This window comes from Thunnus albacares, chromosome 8, assembly GCF_914725855.1.
Source record: "Thunnus albacares chromosome 8, fThuAlb1.1, whole genome shotgun sequence".
Taxonomy (NCBI): domain Eukaryota; kingdom Metazoa; phylum Chordata; class Actinopteri; order Scombriformes; family Scombridae; genus Thunnus; species Thunnus albacares.
The window spans coordinates 17,014,970-17,031,007 of record NC_058113.1 but is presented as its reverse complement, the minus strand read 5'-3'; the positions used below and the strand labels follow the sequence as shown (position 1 = coordinate 17,031,007).

At 38.9% G+C, this 16,038-nt stretch overlaps 2 protein-coding genes across 2 annotated transcripts; both read right to left on the bottom strand.

The window, feature by feature from the left end:
* Positions 1-613: 613 nt before the first annotated feature.
* hoxa13b (homeobox A13b) lies at positions 614-2,763 on the bottom strand. The gene is made up of 2 exons (XM_044359417.1): positions 2,094-2,763; positions 614-1,845 (listed from the first exon to the last, which is right to left on the bottom strand). Exons 1-2 carry the CDS (start codon positions 2,725-2,727, stop codon positions 1,607-1,609), a joined length of 873 nt encoding a protein of 290 aa, XP_044215352.1. The 5' UTR covers positions 2,728-2,763; the 3' UTR covers positions 614-1,606.
* A 2,286-nt stretch (positions 2,764-5,049) lies between these two features.
* Positions 5,050-15,529, bottom strand: hibadhb (3-hydroxyisobutyrate dehydrogenase b). Its single transcript, XM_044359347.1, has 8 exons — positions 15,422-15,529; positions 14,472-14,632; positions 14,266-14,375; positions 14,057-14,178; positions 8,246-8,379; positions 7,937-8,013; positions 7,665-7,821; positions 5,050-7,087 (listed from the first exon to the last, which is right to left on the bottom strand). Exons 1-8 carry the CDS (start codon positions 15,489-15,491, stop codon positions 6,929-6,931), a joined length of 990 nt encoding a protein of 329 aa, XP_044215282.1. The 5' UTR covers positions 15,492-15,529; the 3' UTR covers positions 5,050-6,928.
* Positions 15,530-16,038: the final 509 nt, after the last annotated feature.

The window sequence follows — 16,038 nt, the reverse complement described above, 5'->3', positions numbered from 1 at the left end:
GCTATCCCTTTATTTTTGTTATAGTATCCTAAAGAACAGATAGAACTATAGAGATAAGGCTTTGAGTTCTGACCTTGATTGTATAAGTTGACATAATTGACACAAAAAAAGTAGGCTGGTAGATATAAATTAATAGGTATTTCTCTCTCTCTCTCTCTCACATACACACACACACACACACACACACACACACACACACACACACACACACACACGCACACTCCACCCACACATTTTGAGCTTTTTTGAGAGGAGGGGCGGATACACAGGAAGATGCAGAGACAACAGTCTACGCTGTGCTGGCGGCGTTTCGCCACTAGATGGCGACATAAACTCTTAATGGTGGAAACACAGAGAGGTTTTGAGTTGGTTCCCTCCTACAGGCCTGTTGGCCTAAAAGCCTCCTGTGTCATCAGTTGAGGGAACATTTTGTAACCATTTGTAAATCACATTTACCATTAGAGGGACTGACAAAGACTATCCCCGTTCGATAAAGCATCCATGTCCAAATTGGACTAAAAAAAAAAAAGGTGAAATTAAAAAACTCCACAAGCTTACAACGCGTCTCTCAAACATTTATTGACAAGAAACTTCGGCTATTGCAGTCAAAAAAGGGAGAATATATAGAGTTGCAGTCTGATAGTATTTACACGTTTAAATATGTCTATGATTTCAGTATTTTTCTGCAAAATCCTGAATGACTGACAGATAGAAATTGCATAGGTGAGCCTGCTGACAGGCGAGTTACTCTGAGAAAAAACGCAGTGTTCAAAAAAAAAAAAAAAAAAAAAAAAAAAACAGTAATATGGACAAAGTGTGAGCCAACGAAATTGGCCCACAAAATTCAGACCAGTCTCATGTTTGATAACGTTTCATATGACACTTACAGGGCTGATTAAACAACTCTAAAAAGCTTATTTTAAACGGATTGATTACATTTCTATAGGCAGGGATGTAGTGTAAACTTCCAAATTGTGGGATAGAGTTTATCTAACAATAAAAATCAATTGTGTATCTCTATGCACCAAAGACATGCGACGTAAACACAGATTTTTAGATTTTCTTTGCTGAAAACATAATTCTCGATATACATTTTTTGGTTATTTCGTAATTATGTTTCACTCAGTCTGTTTGCTTTGTAATAATCACTAGCTGAAGGTGACAGTTTGGCCACCTTTCTGTTTCCCACTACATCACTGTCTAAAGATGAAAGCTGTCGTAACTGATTCCAGGAGCCTTGATTTCTGTTCTGGATTAAGTGGAATAAAAAAAAACAAAACGCAGAGCTGCAAACAGTGCACAGGCCTCCGAGGCAGTATGTCTTATCTTTCGGTGAATATTATATGGAGATCATGCATCCCACGTAGAATCACCTTGGTCAACATGTTGCAAACCATTTCCGATCCTCTGTCAACAGGCCGCATCGACTGTTTCCAATTAAAATGTGAGGAAGGAGGAAATGTGTAGGTCAAATCAGAGCCACTCTGGCGACACAGAAACCGTTCATAATGTAATAAATTATAGCACAGTTTATATATGGATTTGAGGCGCATCCATGTCCGCCTTTTCTAAAACAGGAGTTTGTTTTAGCATCGCCAGTGCAGAGCTAACTGGAGCTCTTGAATTTATTGACGACTTTCTTCTCCTTAACGCGCCTGTTCTGAAACCAGATTGTCACTTGTCTCTCTGTCAGATTTGTCTGAGCGGATATTCTCCTCCTTTTGTCCTTGGTGATGAATTTATTGGTGGCGTACTCCCTTTCCAGTTCTTTGAGCTGCACCTTGGTGTATGGCACACGCTTCTTTCTCCCACGGCGGATAGAGTTGTCTCCACCAGATATAGTGTCTGTGGGGTGGGGAAAAAAAAATAAAGCAACATCTTATCTTAATCAGCCTGTTTGCAATAGATTGAAAAAGAAATTTATTTAATTCTGTATTTTTTTCCTTTTCATCTTTCACACGCTTTATTTCAAATACAGCTGGAAAAGCAAAAATGATGACTTAGATTACGCAACACATGCACATATTATTGCAAGTTATTGCACCTCTCAATAAGCATCGCGTTTATATATGTTAATAAAACATATAAAATACCTTGTAACGAGGATTTCCACAGAGGATTCGACTGTGACTGCTCCTTGGTGCAGTAAACTTGGCCACTCCAACCATTGGTGATGGCCCATGGCTGGTAAGGCTCCATGGGCAACAGAGAGTCGTGTCTTGGCTCAGATGGAGCACTCAGGGCAGGGACGACAGGGACGTCTAAGTAGCTGGGCTGATAAGGTCCCGAGGAATAGCCTTGATAAAACGCAAATTCTTTCGCTCGAGTCGAGAACTCCTCACCAGAGACCGATGAGTCCATGTATTTATCGCCATAACCAGAGGGCTGCGCGCAAGCCTTGACGCTGCCGTGTGACATCCTGCATGGGTAATAACTGCTGCCAAAATATCCATAGGGCAAAGATGCATTGGGCGAGCTCTGAGTGGCAGAACAGGGGCTGCATTGTTTGCCAGGCTCCCCCATGCCAGAGACTGGCACCTCACTAGCAGTGTAGGTGGTGCTCGGAGCCAGCGAGGTTGGATGCGCTAACAAATTCCTGCACTGGTTTGCAGCAAAATTGCCTCCAGTAAATCCCTCCATGTTCTTGCTTCTTTCATCCAAGTGGTTGTCGTAGAGAAACATCACCGGGTCAATCCAGTGCGAATGGAGGAGTAATGAAGCGGTCATAGCATGCCCTATACATCGAGACGACCAACTCTTTTTCAAAATCCCCTCGACTGAACAGAGACAGGGACTCCGGCAGAGTAACGATACCAACACGCCTGAGTACATAAAGATCGCAAGGTTATTGGCCGGGGCCAAACACGTGATATGCAAAGGAGATGATAAACGTCTGGACATCAGATAATGCAGATCAGGGCTGTATATTTGTACAGATGCAATATACATCAGCATATCTATGTTTTTATACAAAGAACTCTTATGGGTATTTTTCCCTAAACTCAGTGATATTGGAATCTCTAGCTGGGTGAAACTGTGATGTGGAGACATATTTGACTATCATGTTTTGCTATCAGAACAGACTTGTTTGATGAAGTCTTTGATACATGTCGTGACAAAAACTAAAAGTGAATTATATGCATATTTTTTACAGCGGAATGAATGCGTAATTACGCGTGCCATTTCAGTTGCATATGCTCTCACTTTAAGGGTAAGGCAAAAAGGATTTCGGATATCTGGATTCAAAATAATTTGGGTTATATATTTTAAGAATGGACTTCTTTACGCGCTTTCAGTCAAAGGTGCAGACTTTAACTAAATGAATTATCGTGTGCTTAAATGATCTGGACTTATTGATTGGTTTTAGAATGAGGGTTTAAGCATTGTGGTTATGCGGGCAGGTTTAACAGAAAAAATAAATACAGATACATCTATAATGGATGTTTTAAAAACAGATATTAGAACAACATTAATAAATTACATCATCTTAATTTGGCACTGCAACGTGTCAATGTAAATACAGGTTCACTGTCCGCAAAATACCAAAAAACATGACATATTTGGCTGCACTCTTCAACATACTGGTTAGACGCGGCTGGAGGCCAAGGTCAAGTTGAAAGTTGCAGTCTGGCCAAATAGGCACTTCACGCCAGGAAGCCCGAAGAGAAAACACCGCTAAATGGCAAGGAGGAAATTTCATCGCCAGACTGGTTGTTTTTTCAAGACAAACTAACCCTCAATTTGTTTTCTACATTTCTTTAATTCTTCCTCTCAGACTTCTGAGAATAAAACATGTTCAATCGACATTCAATGGACAAAATCAAAGACGAAGATGAATTATTGTATCTTGCTAATCGACTTAAAAAGTTAATTATAGGAAAATAAATCATTACACATCCTTTTATGTTTCTTCATTCTGCGTAAAATATCTCCATAGGTGGGCTCTTTGCAAGAGCGCAGATTAAACACAGTCCAAAACTGGGACACATTAAATGTATAAAAATAATCATTTATGTGCGTGAGTCTGCGGTGCAAGAATGGAAATACAAACTGTTTACGGTTTAGCCTAAAAACTCTCTGTTGGCTGTGTTGCGATAGACTTGGTGGAATGAGGGTCCAATTTTGTATCAGACAAAATAGAGTTTTAACTTTCAGGATTTATTTTTGTTTTATATTTTAAGATGAGACCACAGACGCAGAGGAATGCATACCCACCAAAATCTGAGCACCTTTTTATTTTTAATAGAGTTTTCCCACCTTTTGAGGCTGTAAATCTTTATGGCCTTAGTTCATAGCTCGTAGGCAAGAGTGAGTAGTTGTCTACATTTCAGGAAAATAATGTTTTATGTTACTGAGGAGGTTTAGTGTCGGATTTTTGTTTTTAATGCATTGTCAGAATAACTGCCTTTTAGATAGACACATTTATTTTATCCAGAATATACTAAAGTGCATTTTCGATTAAATAAAAGTCTATACTTTCTTAAATGTTGCATGAACAGGAGCCACCTTGTTGCCACATTAGAAGGCGACTGCCTTTCTAAACTCTACATTAGCAGCTGAAAAGTCTTATAAGCAAGTTTAAAAGAAAATGCAAATAGAGAAAGTAATGAGGTGCTGATAAAGAAGAATTTCAATTAGGGCTGTAGAATATCTAGTCAAAACACACACACACACACACACGCAGTTGTCAGGCTCTTATCTGCATACACACAAATGACAATATTAAACTTTATGTCCTTGTTAACTTCGTGTCGATTTGTTTAAGAGTTACAGAGATTTTGTTGTGTGCAGTTACGGTGAATAACAACAATGTGGTGCATTTAACAATTGTGATTCAATTAATTATGATACTCAAGTTGCCTGATTTTCAAGACAGACGAAACGCACCTGACGTGAAATACAACCAAAAACACGATTACTTGTGCGTAAAAATATCCCACATTACCATATAAATAAAACTGTATTGTTGTTGTAATTAACTTCATCCTTTGAAGTTAAAGCGCTAAACAGACCAGGGTGAAATAAATATAAATAAACACAATTACTGAGTCAGTTTTCATTATTGTATTTTGACGATGTATTGATTATTATATACTGCGAGACTTACAGATTACAAGAGTGTCTGCTATGAGTAAAATTGCAACTATTTCACAGTTTTTTTGTTTTGTTGGGAAAACTGGATTTCCACACACAAACTTGGCTTTAAAACGGTGAATATCGAAGCACCATCAAAACCACAAGCACAGGATAAATTACGACAGAGCATCAGCAGCCAACAAAAAGTTGATGTGACCCAATACGTTACATAAAAGTGCACATAAAACATGAAATAGATTTCATTACCATTAACGATGAATGTCGTTGAATGCAGTTTTATCTGAAGTGTTGAAGAGTGACGTGCGCGCTGCAGCAGATGATGTCAGGATGTGTGTATGTGTGTGTGTGTGTGTGTCATAGTCTGCTGGAGGCCTGAGACCAAAGTGCTGCTCTGTTTGCAGTACCTATCAACTAGATGACAACACAGCTCTTAGCCTATAGTGCTTAATGGACTTTTTATGTGTTTGTCTTGTGATCGCATGACCTATGGCACCTTGGCCCCTCAGTGGCTCTTGGTAAACCAGATCAGAAACATGCCGCCCTCTTGGTCTAGCCTAAGTGGGGATAGAAAATAAGTCCAGATCCCAAAAGTTACTAAATAGGGCGGGGGCAGAAAAATGCGACTTCGTTTCATAGTTGTGAAATAGGCATAAATTGAAAACTTTGTGGAGAAATTTCAAGCATCCGTTCCCGTCAAGAGGAGAAAAAGCTGATGCAGTTTTAAGATTAGCGACTCATTTAGAACAACGTGTGCAGTTTTTGGCCCTCATTTTTCTGCCCCGGCGCTTCGCATCCCGCCACTGCATCTGCTCTACAGTCAAGCTCCTCAGGGCAGATGTTTTTTTCAACGTTTTACCGAGACTACTGCATCAGTGGGGCACACCGTGCAAACTAGAACATTTGGGAGCTATTTAACTAACAGTATTAGTGCTCAGAGTCGTGGAAGAAAACTTGTGCAGTGTGCGTCCAGGCACAAGGCGTTTAGAATTTAAATTGCCATTTTCATCATGAAAGTCTGCATCTTTCTGCCTCTGTGTCTGAGGTTTGACTACAATTTAATGCAAATTTGTGGACTGCATAAATTGATTTGAATCCACACAAAACTAATAACAAATGCAGAATGTTCTGCTACGAATGAGCTGTAATCATTGAATAAATATGCTGCTATTGTTTTCTTTTAAATTTCTGTTAATATTTCAGCCGAGCCAAATCCAGGGTGTGAATAGATGGTACATTCATTGTTAACCAAGTTTAAGACATCACAATTTGTCTTTATTTCCTAACAGGATATGATATGACACTCTTATCCCAAAGTAACATTTCTGATGTCAAGAGAAAAAACCCCAATGAACAGAAAAAAAAAACAGAAACATACAAAAAATGATCACAAACAATAGATAAATATGTGGAGACTAAACTGTTATTTGCAGCTGTTTAGCTTTGACAAACAGAGCTAATGAGTTGTCTGCTTAAAACCAACAATTCCCACCACATTCTTTGCATTTTATGTAGTAAGATCTGCAGAGCTGTCATTTCTCGACAGCCTGCTGATCTGTTGAACCCTCTTCGTAACTGACAAATCATTTTGCTTCTAAAACTGACCGGAGTGTTGTATTTTTAAAAGGCTACGTCACACAGGAAACATGATTTTCAAACAGGAGAGAAGTGCTCACATGATCTGTCACGCTGTGTTGGAGCTCTTGTGGCTTCATGTCTTTCACAACCTTGAAAAAAAAGACTGTCCTTGGGGCGAAAATGCACCCTAACTACACTATGTTAGTCCTGTGCAGGGCCAGGCCTGGCAAGGCTTTGGACGGGGTGGAGGCTGATATTACTGGCCCTCCTCCTCACGCAAGAACTGGAATACAGAGGAGAAATCTTTATTGGCATAACCGCGTGCACACATCATACGGTAGATCTGATGGGCCAAGGAGCCGAGAGGGACAGGAGTCTTTGTGTTGGTGGCTGTGTTCTGTGCGAGGCCTAGATCCTGAAAAAGAAAAGCAAACATACATTAGAGAAACCAACAAAACTGAAAATTTTACTGTAAAACCAAAACCACAAGTCCACACACACCGCAGAGAATTTTTCTTTATGTTGTAAGAACATCAGCTTTATTTCCTTTTAAGAGGGATGTAAACTACTTCTGGCGTGTCACCAAAGAGGTGTGACCTAACAGAGAAATTCATTTTTTTTCTCCCCCCAACAACATAACTGAAGTCTCTGTTAGTGATGCATATATGAGACACAAATTCGTCCCTCGTACATATAGCATATGAACGACTACTCGCTTTAAGCAAAACATGACTGCATTTAAAAGATATATTTTTGGTCTAGAAAATTTGGGTCTAATACCAACATTTTATTTCTCTACATCAATAAAATTAAAATTAACTATTCTGGGAGTGAAATGTCTTTTTTTTTTTTTTTTTTTGTTCCTATCCATGACGACATGGATCACAAGTACAAGCCTAAATGTCCCATTATTGTGGAAACACTAATGCTCAAACTGAAATGTAGGCCCAGGAAATTAAGTCCTTTAAAGTGTAACGGGACATTAAACTGACCTTTGCCATCAGCTGAGTGCCAAAGCCTCCCTGGTAGTTATTTCCAGAGGGGACTCCCTCCATGACTCCAGGCACGGGGTTGTAGGTGTCACTAGACCAGCAACGGCCTGAACTCATGTTCAGGATCTGAGCCAACAGTTTTGGATCAAGACCGAGTCTGGGAGTGAAGACAAAGTTTGTATTACTTACAGAAAGTGTACTGCTGCTGTATCTACTGACATGATTTATAATCAGTTTCTTGTTATTTCTAACTACTGCAATAGAAAGTTTACCTAATTCCCAAGTTCATTGTCTCTGATGTTCCAATCATTCCGATGGCTAGGAGCATGTTGTTACAGATTTTAGCAGCCTGTACCAAGTTAAGAGAAAAATAACATTCAATGGCCTGAGCATCAGATGAAGTATGCATATTTTAGAAATATTAAAATCTTCACTTAGCATACAGTTAACTAACAAGAACACACACTCACACAACAACTACCTTTATACATGTAACTTATGAGTGAAAAAAACAAAACAAAAAGAAATATTTTTATCTGAATCTTCACATTTCATGGCCAATATGAAATATCTGCTCATACCTGTCCAGTTCCAACTTGACCACAGTACACCACATTAGCTCCCATGCAGCTGAGAAGTTCTTTGGCTGCAGTAAATTCTTCCTCTGCTCCTCCTACCATAAAAGTTAGCTTACCCGAACTGGCAGCACCCACACCTGGGAACGGGAAAATCATGGTTACATACAATGTATCCATATGTACGCAGACACTTATGGTGGGTAAACAGTGAAAGAATGTCTCAAAGTTTAATCAAATGAAATTAAGTGAACAAAAGGCAAATTGAGGGCAATCAGATGAATTAGTGTTTTGTACCCAGACAACTGCCGAGTGTGTCCATATTGTCTCTCTCATTGTCCACAGAGACAAAGCTTTCTTTGGGACACTGAAGTGCATTACAACCAGAATACTGTCAGTGAAATACAATGCCGGAGATAATGAAATAAATATCAGTTTTATGTCAAAGAGTAGTCAGTTGGCTATGAAACATCTGTTAGTTAATACTGCCCAAGCAAAATCCAACAAATTTATTTTGAATTATTTTCGGACAAGTCTAATGGATGTTTAATACTTCAGAAATTGAAAAATGGGTCTGGGACCAACTCAGTGAATTTAAGGGACCTTTGAAGCTATTATCGTTACTAAGCACTTTTACAATGTGCTTCACATAAAAAGTAATACAAGTTAGAAAATGGAAATGCACACAAGGTCAAAAATAAATAAAAGCTTTAAAACAAATGATTCTAAAAGCTGTAATAAAACCCTCCAGAAAAACTAAGGTAATATATGATAAATGATCAAATGTATTAAAAGCAGGTCTTTAAGAGTATGTCTTTAAAAACGCATTTGAATCAGCACAATGAGCTAAATCGCCTGTTCTTGTGAGCCAGCGTTTAGTACTAACTGAAATGTAGAAAGACTGTGCTGGTGGAGACAGGTGGGAGTAGCAATTGTCAAGCTGAGAAATAACAGCCTGACTAAGGGCTTCAAAATTCATACAGAATAGCCGTAATTAAAAAAAAAAAAAAAAAAAAAAAATCAATTGAGATGTAAAAAAGCAAAATTTAAGAACTGAGTTAAGGGATAGGTTTACATTTTTTCAAGTCTGTCTTAAAACAATACTCATATGCCCATATAAACATTAAAATAGTTTTTAGTCGCTGAAATAGTTCCTCCTCAACATACTAGCTATGAAGAAACCCCTTTATAAAGTCTAACTGAAATTAAATTGCATTTTTTTTGTCTACTACAGCATATACATCTGCTTTGTGAATAACTTGTCCTGTGTCCTCCTTTGAGAAAGAAAAAATAGAAATAAAATCATGGAACCAAAAGTTCTTTGGTTCCATGATGGTCCCTTGTTTTGCATTAATTCAATGAAATACTGTTCCGTTATGTGTCTAAGACCGTGCACCACGAAGACCATGAAGACCTAATACCCATACAGAAATCAAATCTTGCGTAAAGCAGTAACGTGGCACTCGTGGATGGTCGCACTGAGCCTGATAGCATCTGGCTACAAAACAAAAGAGACACAGACTCTGAACACACTGTCTGCCCATGACTTGTAGCTACAACAGTTTGTTCACTTTGTCTCCTTTCCGGCAGCCTGCCAGCTACTGTCAATCAAACAACACATCCACACACCCCTCCAGCTGGCTGAGACAAAAAATTCTGATATTTCCACAAAGACCATTTTCCTTCAATTTAATAAAACAAAACTATTAGAAATATATTTAAAAAAACATGTTGACATTATTTTTGACTGCAAGGGTCTGGGAGGCAGACATCCTCTCTACATTTAAGGGTAGGTTAAAACTTTCCTTTTTGATAAAGCTTATAATTAGGGCCGGCCCAGGCTTGCCTTGAACCAGCCCCTAGTTATGCTGCTGTAGACCTAGACTGCCGGGGGACTTCCCATGATGCACTGAGCTCCTCTCTCCTCCTTTCCCTCTCCATCTGTATGCATTCATGTACCATTAATGCCTGTTACTAACTTGGCATCTTCCCCAGAGTGTTGTGCTTTCTCATCTCACAGGTGACCTTCAGTTGCGGACCGCTTGCTGTCCCCTTGGTCTAGCTTGACCCCCATTGTACTACTATTATTATTAGTCACATTTTTATTATTATTGTTATTGTCGTTGCTGTGCTTCTCTGTGTCTCTCTCCCCTTTCCCCCTTCCTGTTTCTCTCTCAACCCACCCGGTCAAGGCAGATGGCCGCCCACCTGGAGCCTGGTTCTGCTCGAGGTTTCTTCCTGTTAAAAGGGGAGTTTTTCCTTGCTGCTGTCGCCAAGTGCTTGCTCATGGGGGAATGTTGGGTCTCTGTAAATTAAAGAGTGCGGTCTAGACGTGCTCTATGTGAAAAGTGCCCTGAGATAACCTCTGCTGTGATTTGGCACTATATAAATAAAGTTGACTTGACTTGAAAGAAGGATGATTAAAGATGATTCCAATGGAAGAGTTGGGAGACAAAATTGATAGTCTCCGTTCTGTGTAAAACTACATTCTTAAGTTTTTCTAATTTATTCTAATATAAGGCTTCAAGTGGATAATCATCCAAAGGTAGGCTTTTAGTTCCAATATCCCCCTTTTTATTCTTGTCCCTGCACTGTAGTTCAACAAGGAAACAAAAGGGATGACACAAAGGGAATTTTGTCCTAAAAAGATTAACTTTGGATGATATCCAACTGATATGTCTAACTCAAAATGATGAAACTCCATATTAGCTTCAGCTGAATCTCAGAATGCATTTCTAGACAAGGACCGTGGATGTGGTCACCCATCAATTACATTGTCATTGCATGATTAAGGGATCTCTTGACAATCAATATAGAGATGAGGAATGATTACAGTAACCTAAAACTCTTTCAATGTACAGTACCAGTCAAAGGTTTAGACACACCTTCGGTATTAAGATAGACCTTTAAAAGGTCCAGTGTGCAGAATTTAGTGGCATCTAGTGGAAGGGACTTGGCAGGAATGGAATATAATATTCATAAGTATGTTTTAATTGGTGCATAATTCCATGAAAATAAAAATCGTTGTCTTTTTGTTACCTTAGAATGAGCCCTTTGTATATACACATAGGGAGCGAGTCCCCTTCCATGGAGCCCACCATGTTGCACCACCATGTTTCTAAAGTAGCCCAGAATGGACAAACCAAACACTGGCTCTAGAGGGCCTTCCACATTTTTCACAAGTTTTGCGGCCAGGCGTAGGATCTCCTACCCGCTTTGAAGGGGTGGGGGAGGGGAGGGGTATTCAGTTGGTTGCAATCTGCAACCTGACTGCTAGATGCCACTAAATCTTACACACCGGTCCTATAACATATTAAAGTTGACACTGAGATCTTGAGCCATTAACAATTACAAGAGAGTCAGAGACGCAAGATGTTTCACAATATGATCAGTAGCTGTATCAGGATGGATGAACTGTTAACTTCTGATTTGATTACATTGTAGAAGGTTCACAGACATCCAGTCTGAGAAATATAACTTCTAGTCATCCAAATAACACTGAAAACTCTGTGTTTGTGGATGATGTGTCTAAGAGTTCACATATATCATAGATGGAAATTAAAGAAGTTAAGATTACGTTCATTGTGAGTGGTTAATTGCACATGTGGTTCAGTCTTTACTAAATACATTTTAACAACTCATTGTCATAGTATTGGAAAAAATATTATTTGATTATTTAATTTACTTAAATATGGACTAAGAATTGAGTCTCAATCTCATCCATTTTTAAAGCCAGTGAAAAGCAAGATACAGCATACCCTCACAGCAAAAACAGGAGCTGTAACAAATATCCAGTCCATAATTCCAAAAGCCAAAATGAGTATTTCTTTCTTGAGTGGTACAATTGTGCTGAGTCTGCTGAGGTCTGAAACCTGCCCTTTTTTTTTAAAATACTGAAGCTGTTGGAAAGCAGGTTTGTGGATTTTCTCCAGTGAAAGCATTTCAAACACGCAACTGATAGTACTTTTGTTTGCAATCTAAGGAAGCACAGACAACTACCTGGAGAAGAAAAATTAATAATTTGTGTGAAAAGTTAGCCATTTGTTGTTCAGGAATGTCTTCTAGAAAAAAATATGCAATCCTTTTCTGTCAGAGATGTCCCAAATACAACCCTCACCCAGAGAATTACTACACACACAAAACGACTTTTCTTAACACATATTTTTCTTCTCTACAATAAGAGTGTTATTTCTGTTATTTCAGAGCATTACTCAAGCCTTTAGTAAGGTAAGTCTTCCTGTCTGGGGAAAAATGAAAGATGGCAGTTATCTCATCTGGTCCTTACATTTTTTCACATGAAGGACACATGCTGACTCAATTATCCCCACCACCATGTGTGCTTTAATGTTTAAGCTTTAACCACACTGGATTAAACAGTCACTGCCATGCCACTCCACTTCATTTGATTTCTGTCTGAAAAAAAGAAAAGTTTCATTTAGGGGCTACAGCCTGGTGATTGACATCACGTATTAAAGTATGACATACACTTAAGTTTGCACTAGTTAAACTGCTGCCACCACACACACACACCCAGATTCAAGGCGGAAAGCTGAACGACTTTAATCCATGTGCACTACCACAGGACGGAAGCATATAAATCATTACTAATCTGGCCGTAAAATGGACCAACTTCAATTCAAAGAAAGTGGCTGTCTTGACGTTGACGAGGCCAAGTTCAAACAAACTGCGTTTCTGTGTGGACCCCCAAGAAAGTCAGAGAGGACACACTTTACAGCGACCAACATTTATGCAGTCAGAAGCTGCTTCCTGGTTGCTGTTGGTGCTCTAAGCGGCATAACTGGCAACACTGGATTTGCCAACATAAGAAAAAGTGCTGAATTCTATGTAAAGTTCAACTTAATAATAACAACAGTATTTCTTATAAGTTTTTCTTATATATTTTTTTGTTGGAATATGCTTCAAAGCATATCTGGGCTTCTATAACTCAGACCCATTGAACAGCCTGGCAGCAGTACAGAGAATTCCCTTCTCAAGTTTTAAGCCAGCCTCGACCTTCTAACCAGAGAAGGCCAAAGCCGGGGGAGGGAGCTCACAACTGTCTACTACTACTCTCATTCTGACGCTCCAAGCTAGCAATAGCAGCTGCTAGTAGATTTCGCTACAGCTTATTCACAGGCTAGCTAGTTCCCAATACCTGCATTAGTTGAATCAAAGAGCTCCATTATTTCCAGAAGAAAATCAATACATCAGGTGCATATGATCACAAGGATGCAAGTGTTAGATGGAGTGCAAAGAGCAGGGAGAGGGAGGAGTGGCTCTAGAGTCTCATGCTAGTGCTAACTAGCTAACTGCAATTTCTTAGCTTTAAAGTAGCTGGTGAGTACAGTGAATATGTCATAAGAGTTCATTCCCTGCATTGTATACATAAAATACACATCAGTACTTTAGGTGACACAAGGTTAATTGTTCAATCCAGCGTCTCAATACTGTAAAATTGGAGGGATGCTAGATTTGCTAGAACAACAATTTGCTGACCAGTAAATTAATGTTTTAATAGATATATACTTTTCAGGAAGGTTCAAAGTATAAATACAGTTGCTATTTAATTGAATCTCAGTTCTGGTCACCCAATTTATATCAATGTCCATAAAGTTGAATCAACACCCTTCTACACAGTTTAAACAAAAATTGAACATTATATACTTCATTAAGGGGGATTTATTGCACGGGTGTTGCATTAGACTGCATTAGTTTTAGCTAGGCATACCTGAAAAAGGTAACTGAGAGTATGTACCTCTGCATTAGACAGTAAATTGTATATATAAACTATATTATAATCAAAAATATAAAATTCACCTCCTGACACAGGTGCATCCATAAAAACTGCTCCCATCTTCTCAGCAGCCGCAGCCATCTCTTTTGAAACAGCAGGGTCAATTGTGCTGGAGTCAATAAGTAGGGAGCCTTTCTTCACTTTTCTGTTAGGAAACATATTTAATGGTTAGTAGATTCTGTGATAACCATGTGAGTTTATTGTGCATATATTGAGAGAAACCAAAGTATACTTGAGAATGCCATTGGATCCAGTGTATGCTTCTATGACATTGGGACTAGAGGGAAGCATGGTGATAATGCGGTCTGCCTTGTCTGCTACCTCAGCAGGATTATCCACGATCTGAGAAAACACACAAAATCACAGGGTTAGAGGAGAACAAACAGGTAGAAACTGTTTAAAATTTTTAAAAAGTTTGTGTACATTTTACTGTCCCACCTGGGCACCCAGCTCTTGCACTTCCTTGCAGGACTCCGGGAATACATCAGTAGCAATGACTGGGTATCCATGCTTCAACAAGTTCTTTGCCATTGGGTTTCCCATATTGCCCAGACCAATAAACCCCACCTGGGTCTTCGAGGCCATGGACCTTGTGGAGACTACAACATAATGGCCAAATGGACATTCATACACAGTTTTTTAATTTAGTATATAAGCAAAATCAAACATTATCATCTAGTCCTATTAATGAAAAGCCTTGTTAAGATGTAATATCTTATCATGGCGAAGAGTGCTGTTCAAATTTCACGTAAATTAAGTGTGATCGCCCTTCAGTGACAAAGTCACCTGAGGTTATGGTACCAAGTCTTTTCTATGTTTACTTAAGTATGCCTTGATAACAGACCATTCTTTCATAACACAAGCAACCTTATTTTAATATAGATTCAAATAAATAAGTCATAGAAATACTTTCATTCCTGGAGTTTATCTTCAAAGTAATAATAAAAAGACAAGATAATATATTTCATTCCTGTCAGAAGCTCCTCCAACTTCTGTTTAAGTGGCTACAAAGAGCCACCTCCCATCTTTCTACAAAGTGCATGGTGACTATTACATAATGTGCCTTGATAGAGTGGCACACAAGAGTATATGCTATCAGTTTTCACCCTTCAGCGTGTAGTACGAAGCTCTGACGAAAGACCCCCGGCACGCATACAAGACAGACTTTTAAAAGAAAAAACTATTTAACTATTTGTTAACCGAACAGAAGCCCCTGCTGTAGCGGCTAAACCCAGTCTGGCGAAAAATTAACTCAAACTTCTCTTCCAACATTTCCAGCAAAACTTGATGTTCGTGTAATAAAGAGCCTTCCAGCAACAAGTTGAATTTTTGAAGTAAAGTGCAGCGGAGTGCACAATGCGTACACGGTCTCAGTTTGTTCTCCTTACCAAATGCAAAGTCAACATTCTTGTAAAAGCTTCCAACTAGGTACCGAGACCCTCTTAACACAGCGGCCATGCTTCTTTCCTCTTGACCTTACGTATGACGTAGGAGTACGTAAATTAATGACAGCCCTTTCCTCCAATCAAATAATATTCCTGCGCAGTACGGCCTCCCAAATTCAGCCAATGAGCTATGGGGGAGGGCCTAACATATTTCGTATCAGAAAATTTGTGAAATTTCCAGTGTGGATATTCAGGACTTTACTTTCTTAACAGTGATATGAATGTCTAAAGCTTACTGAACAATGATTTCTTTGTTTCTAGCAGGTTTTCTAAAAGCTTATCTTATCTTATCTGTCTTATTAACAGTGGTGGAAGAACTATTCAGATTACTTACCAAAGCATAAGAAGCAATACTACGGTGTAAAAATATTTCGTTGCAAAGTCCTGAATTCAAAATGTAAAAGAACATAAGTATGATCACCAAAATGTAGCCTACTTTAAGAATAGAAAGCAAAAGTACTCGTTATGCATCGGTGTCATATTATTATATAGCCAGTTTTATCATTAAGTACTGACGTTTATGTTTAAATGACATTTTACTGTTGTAGTTTGTCGTGATT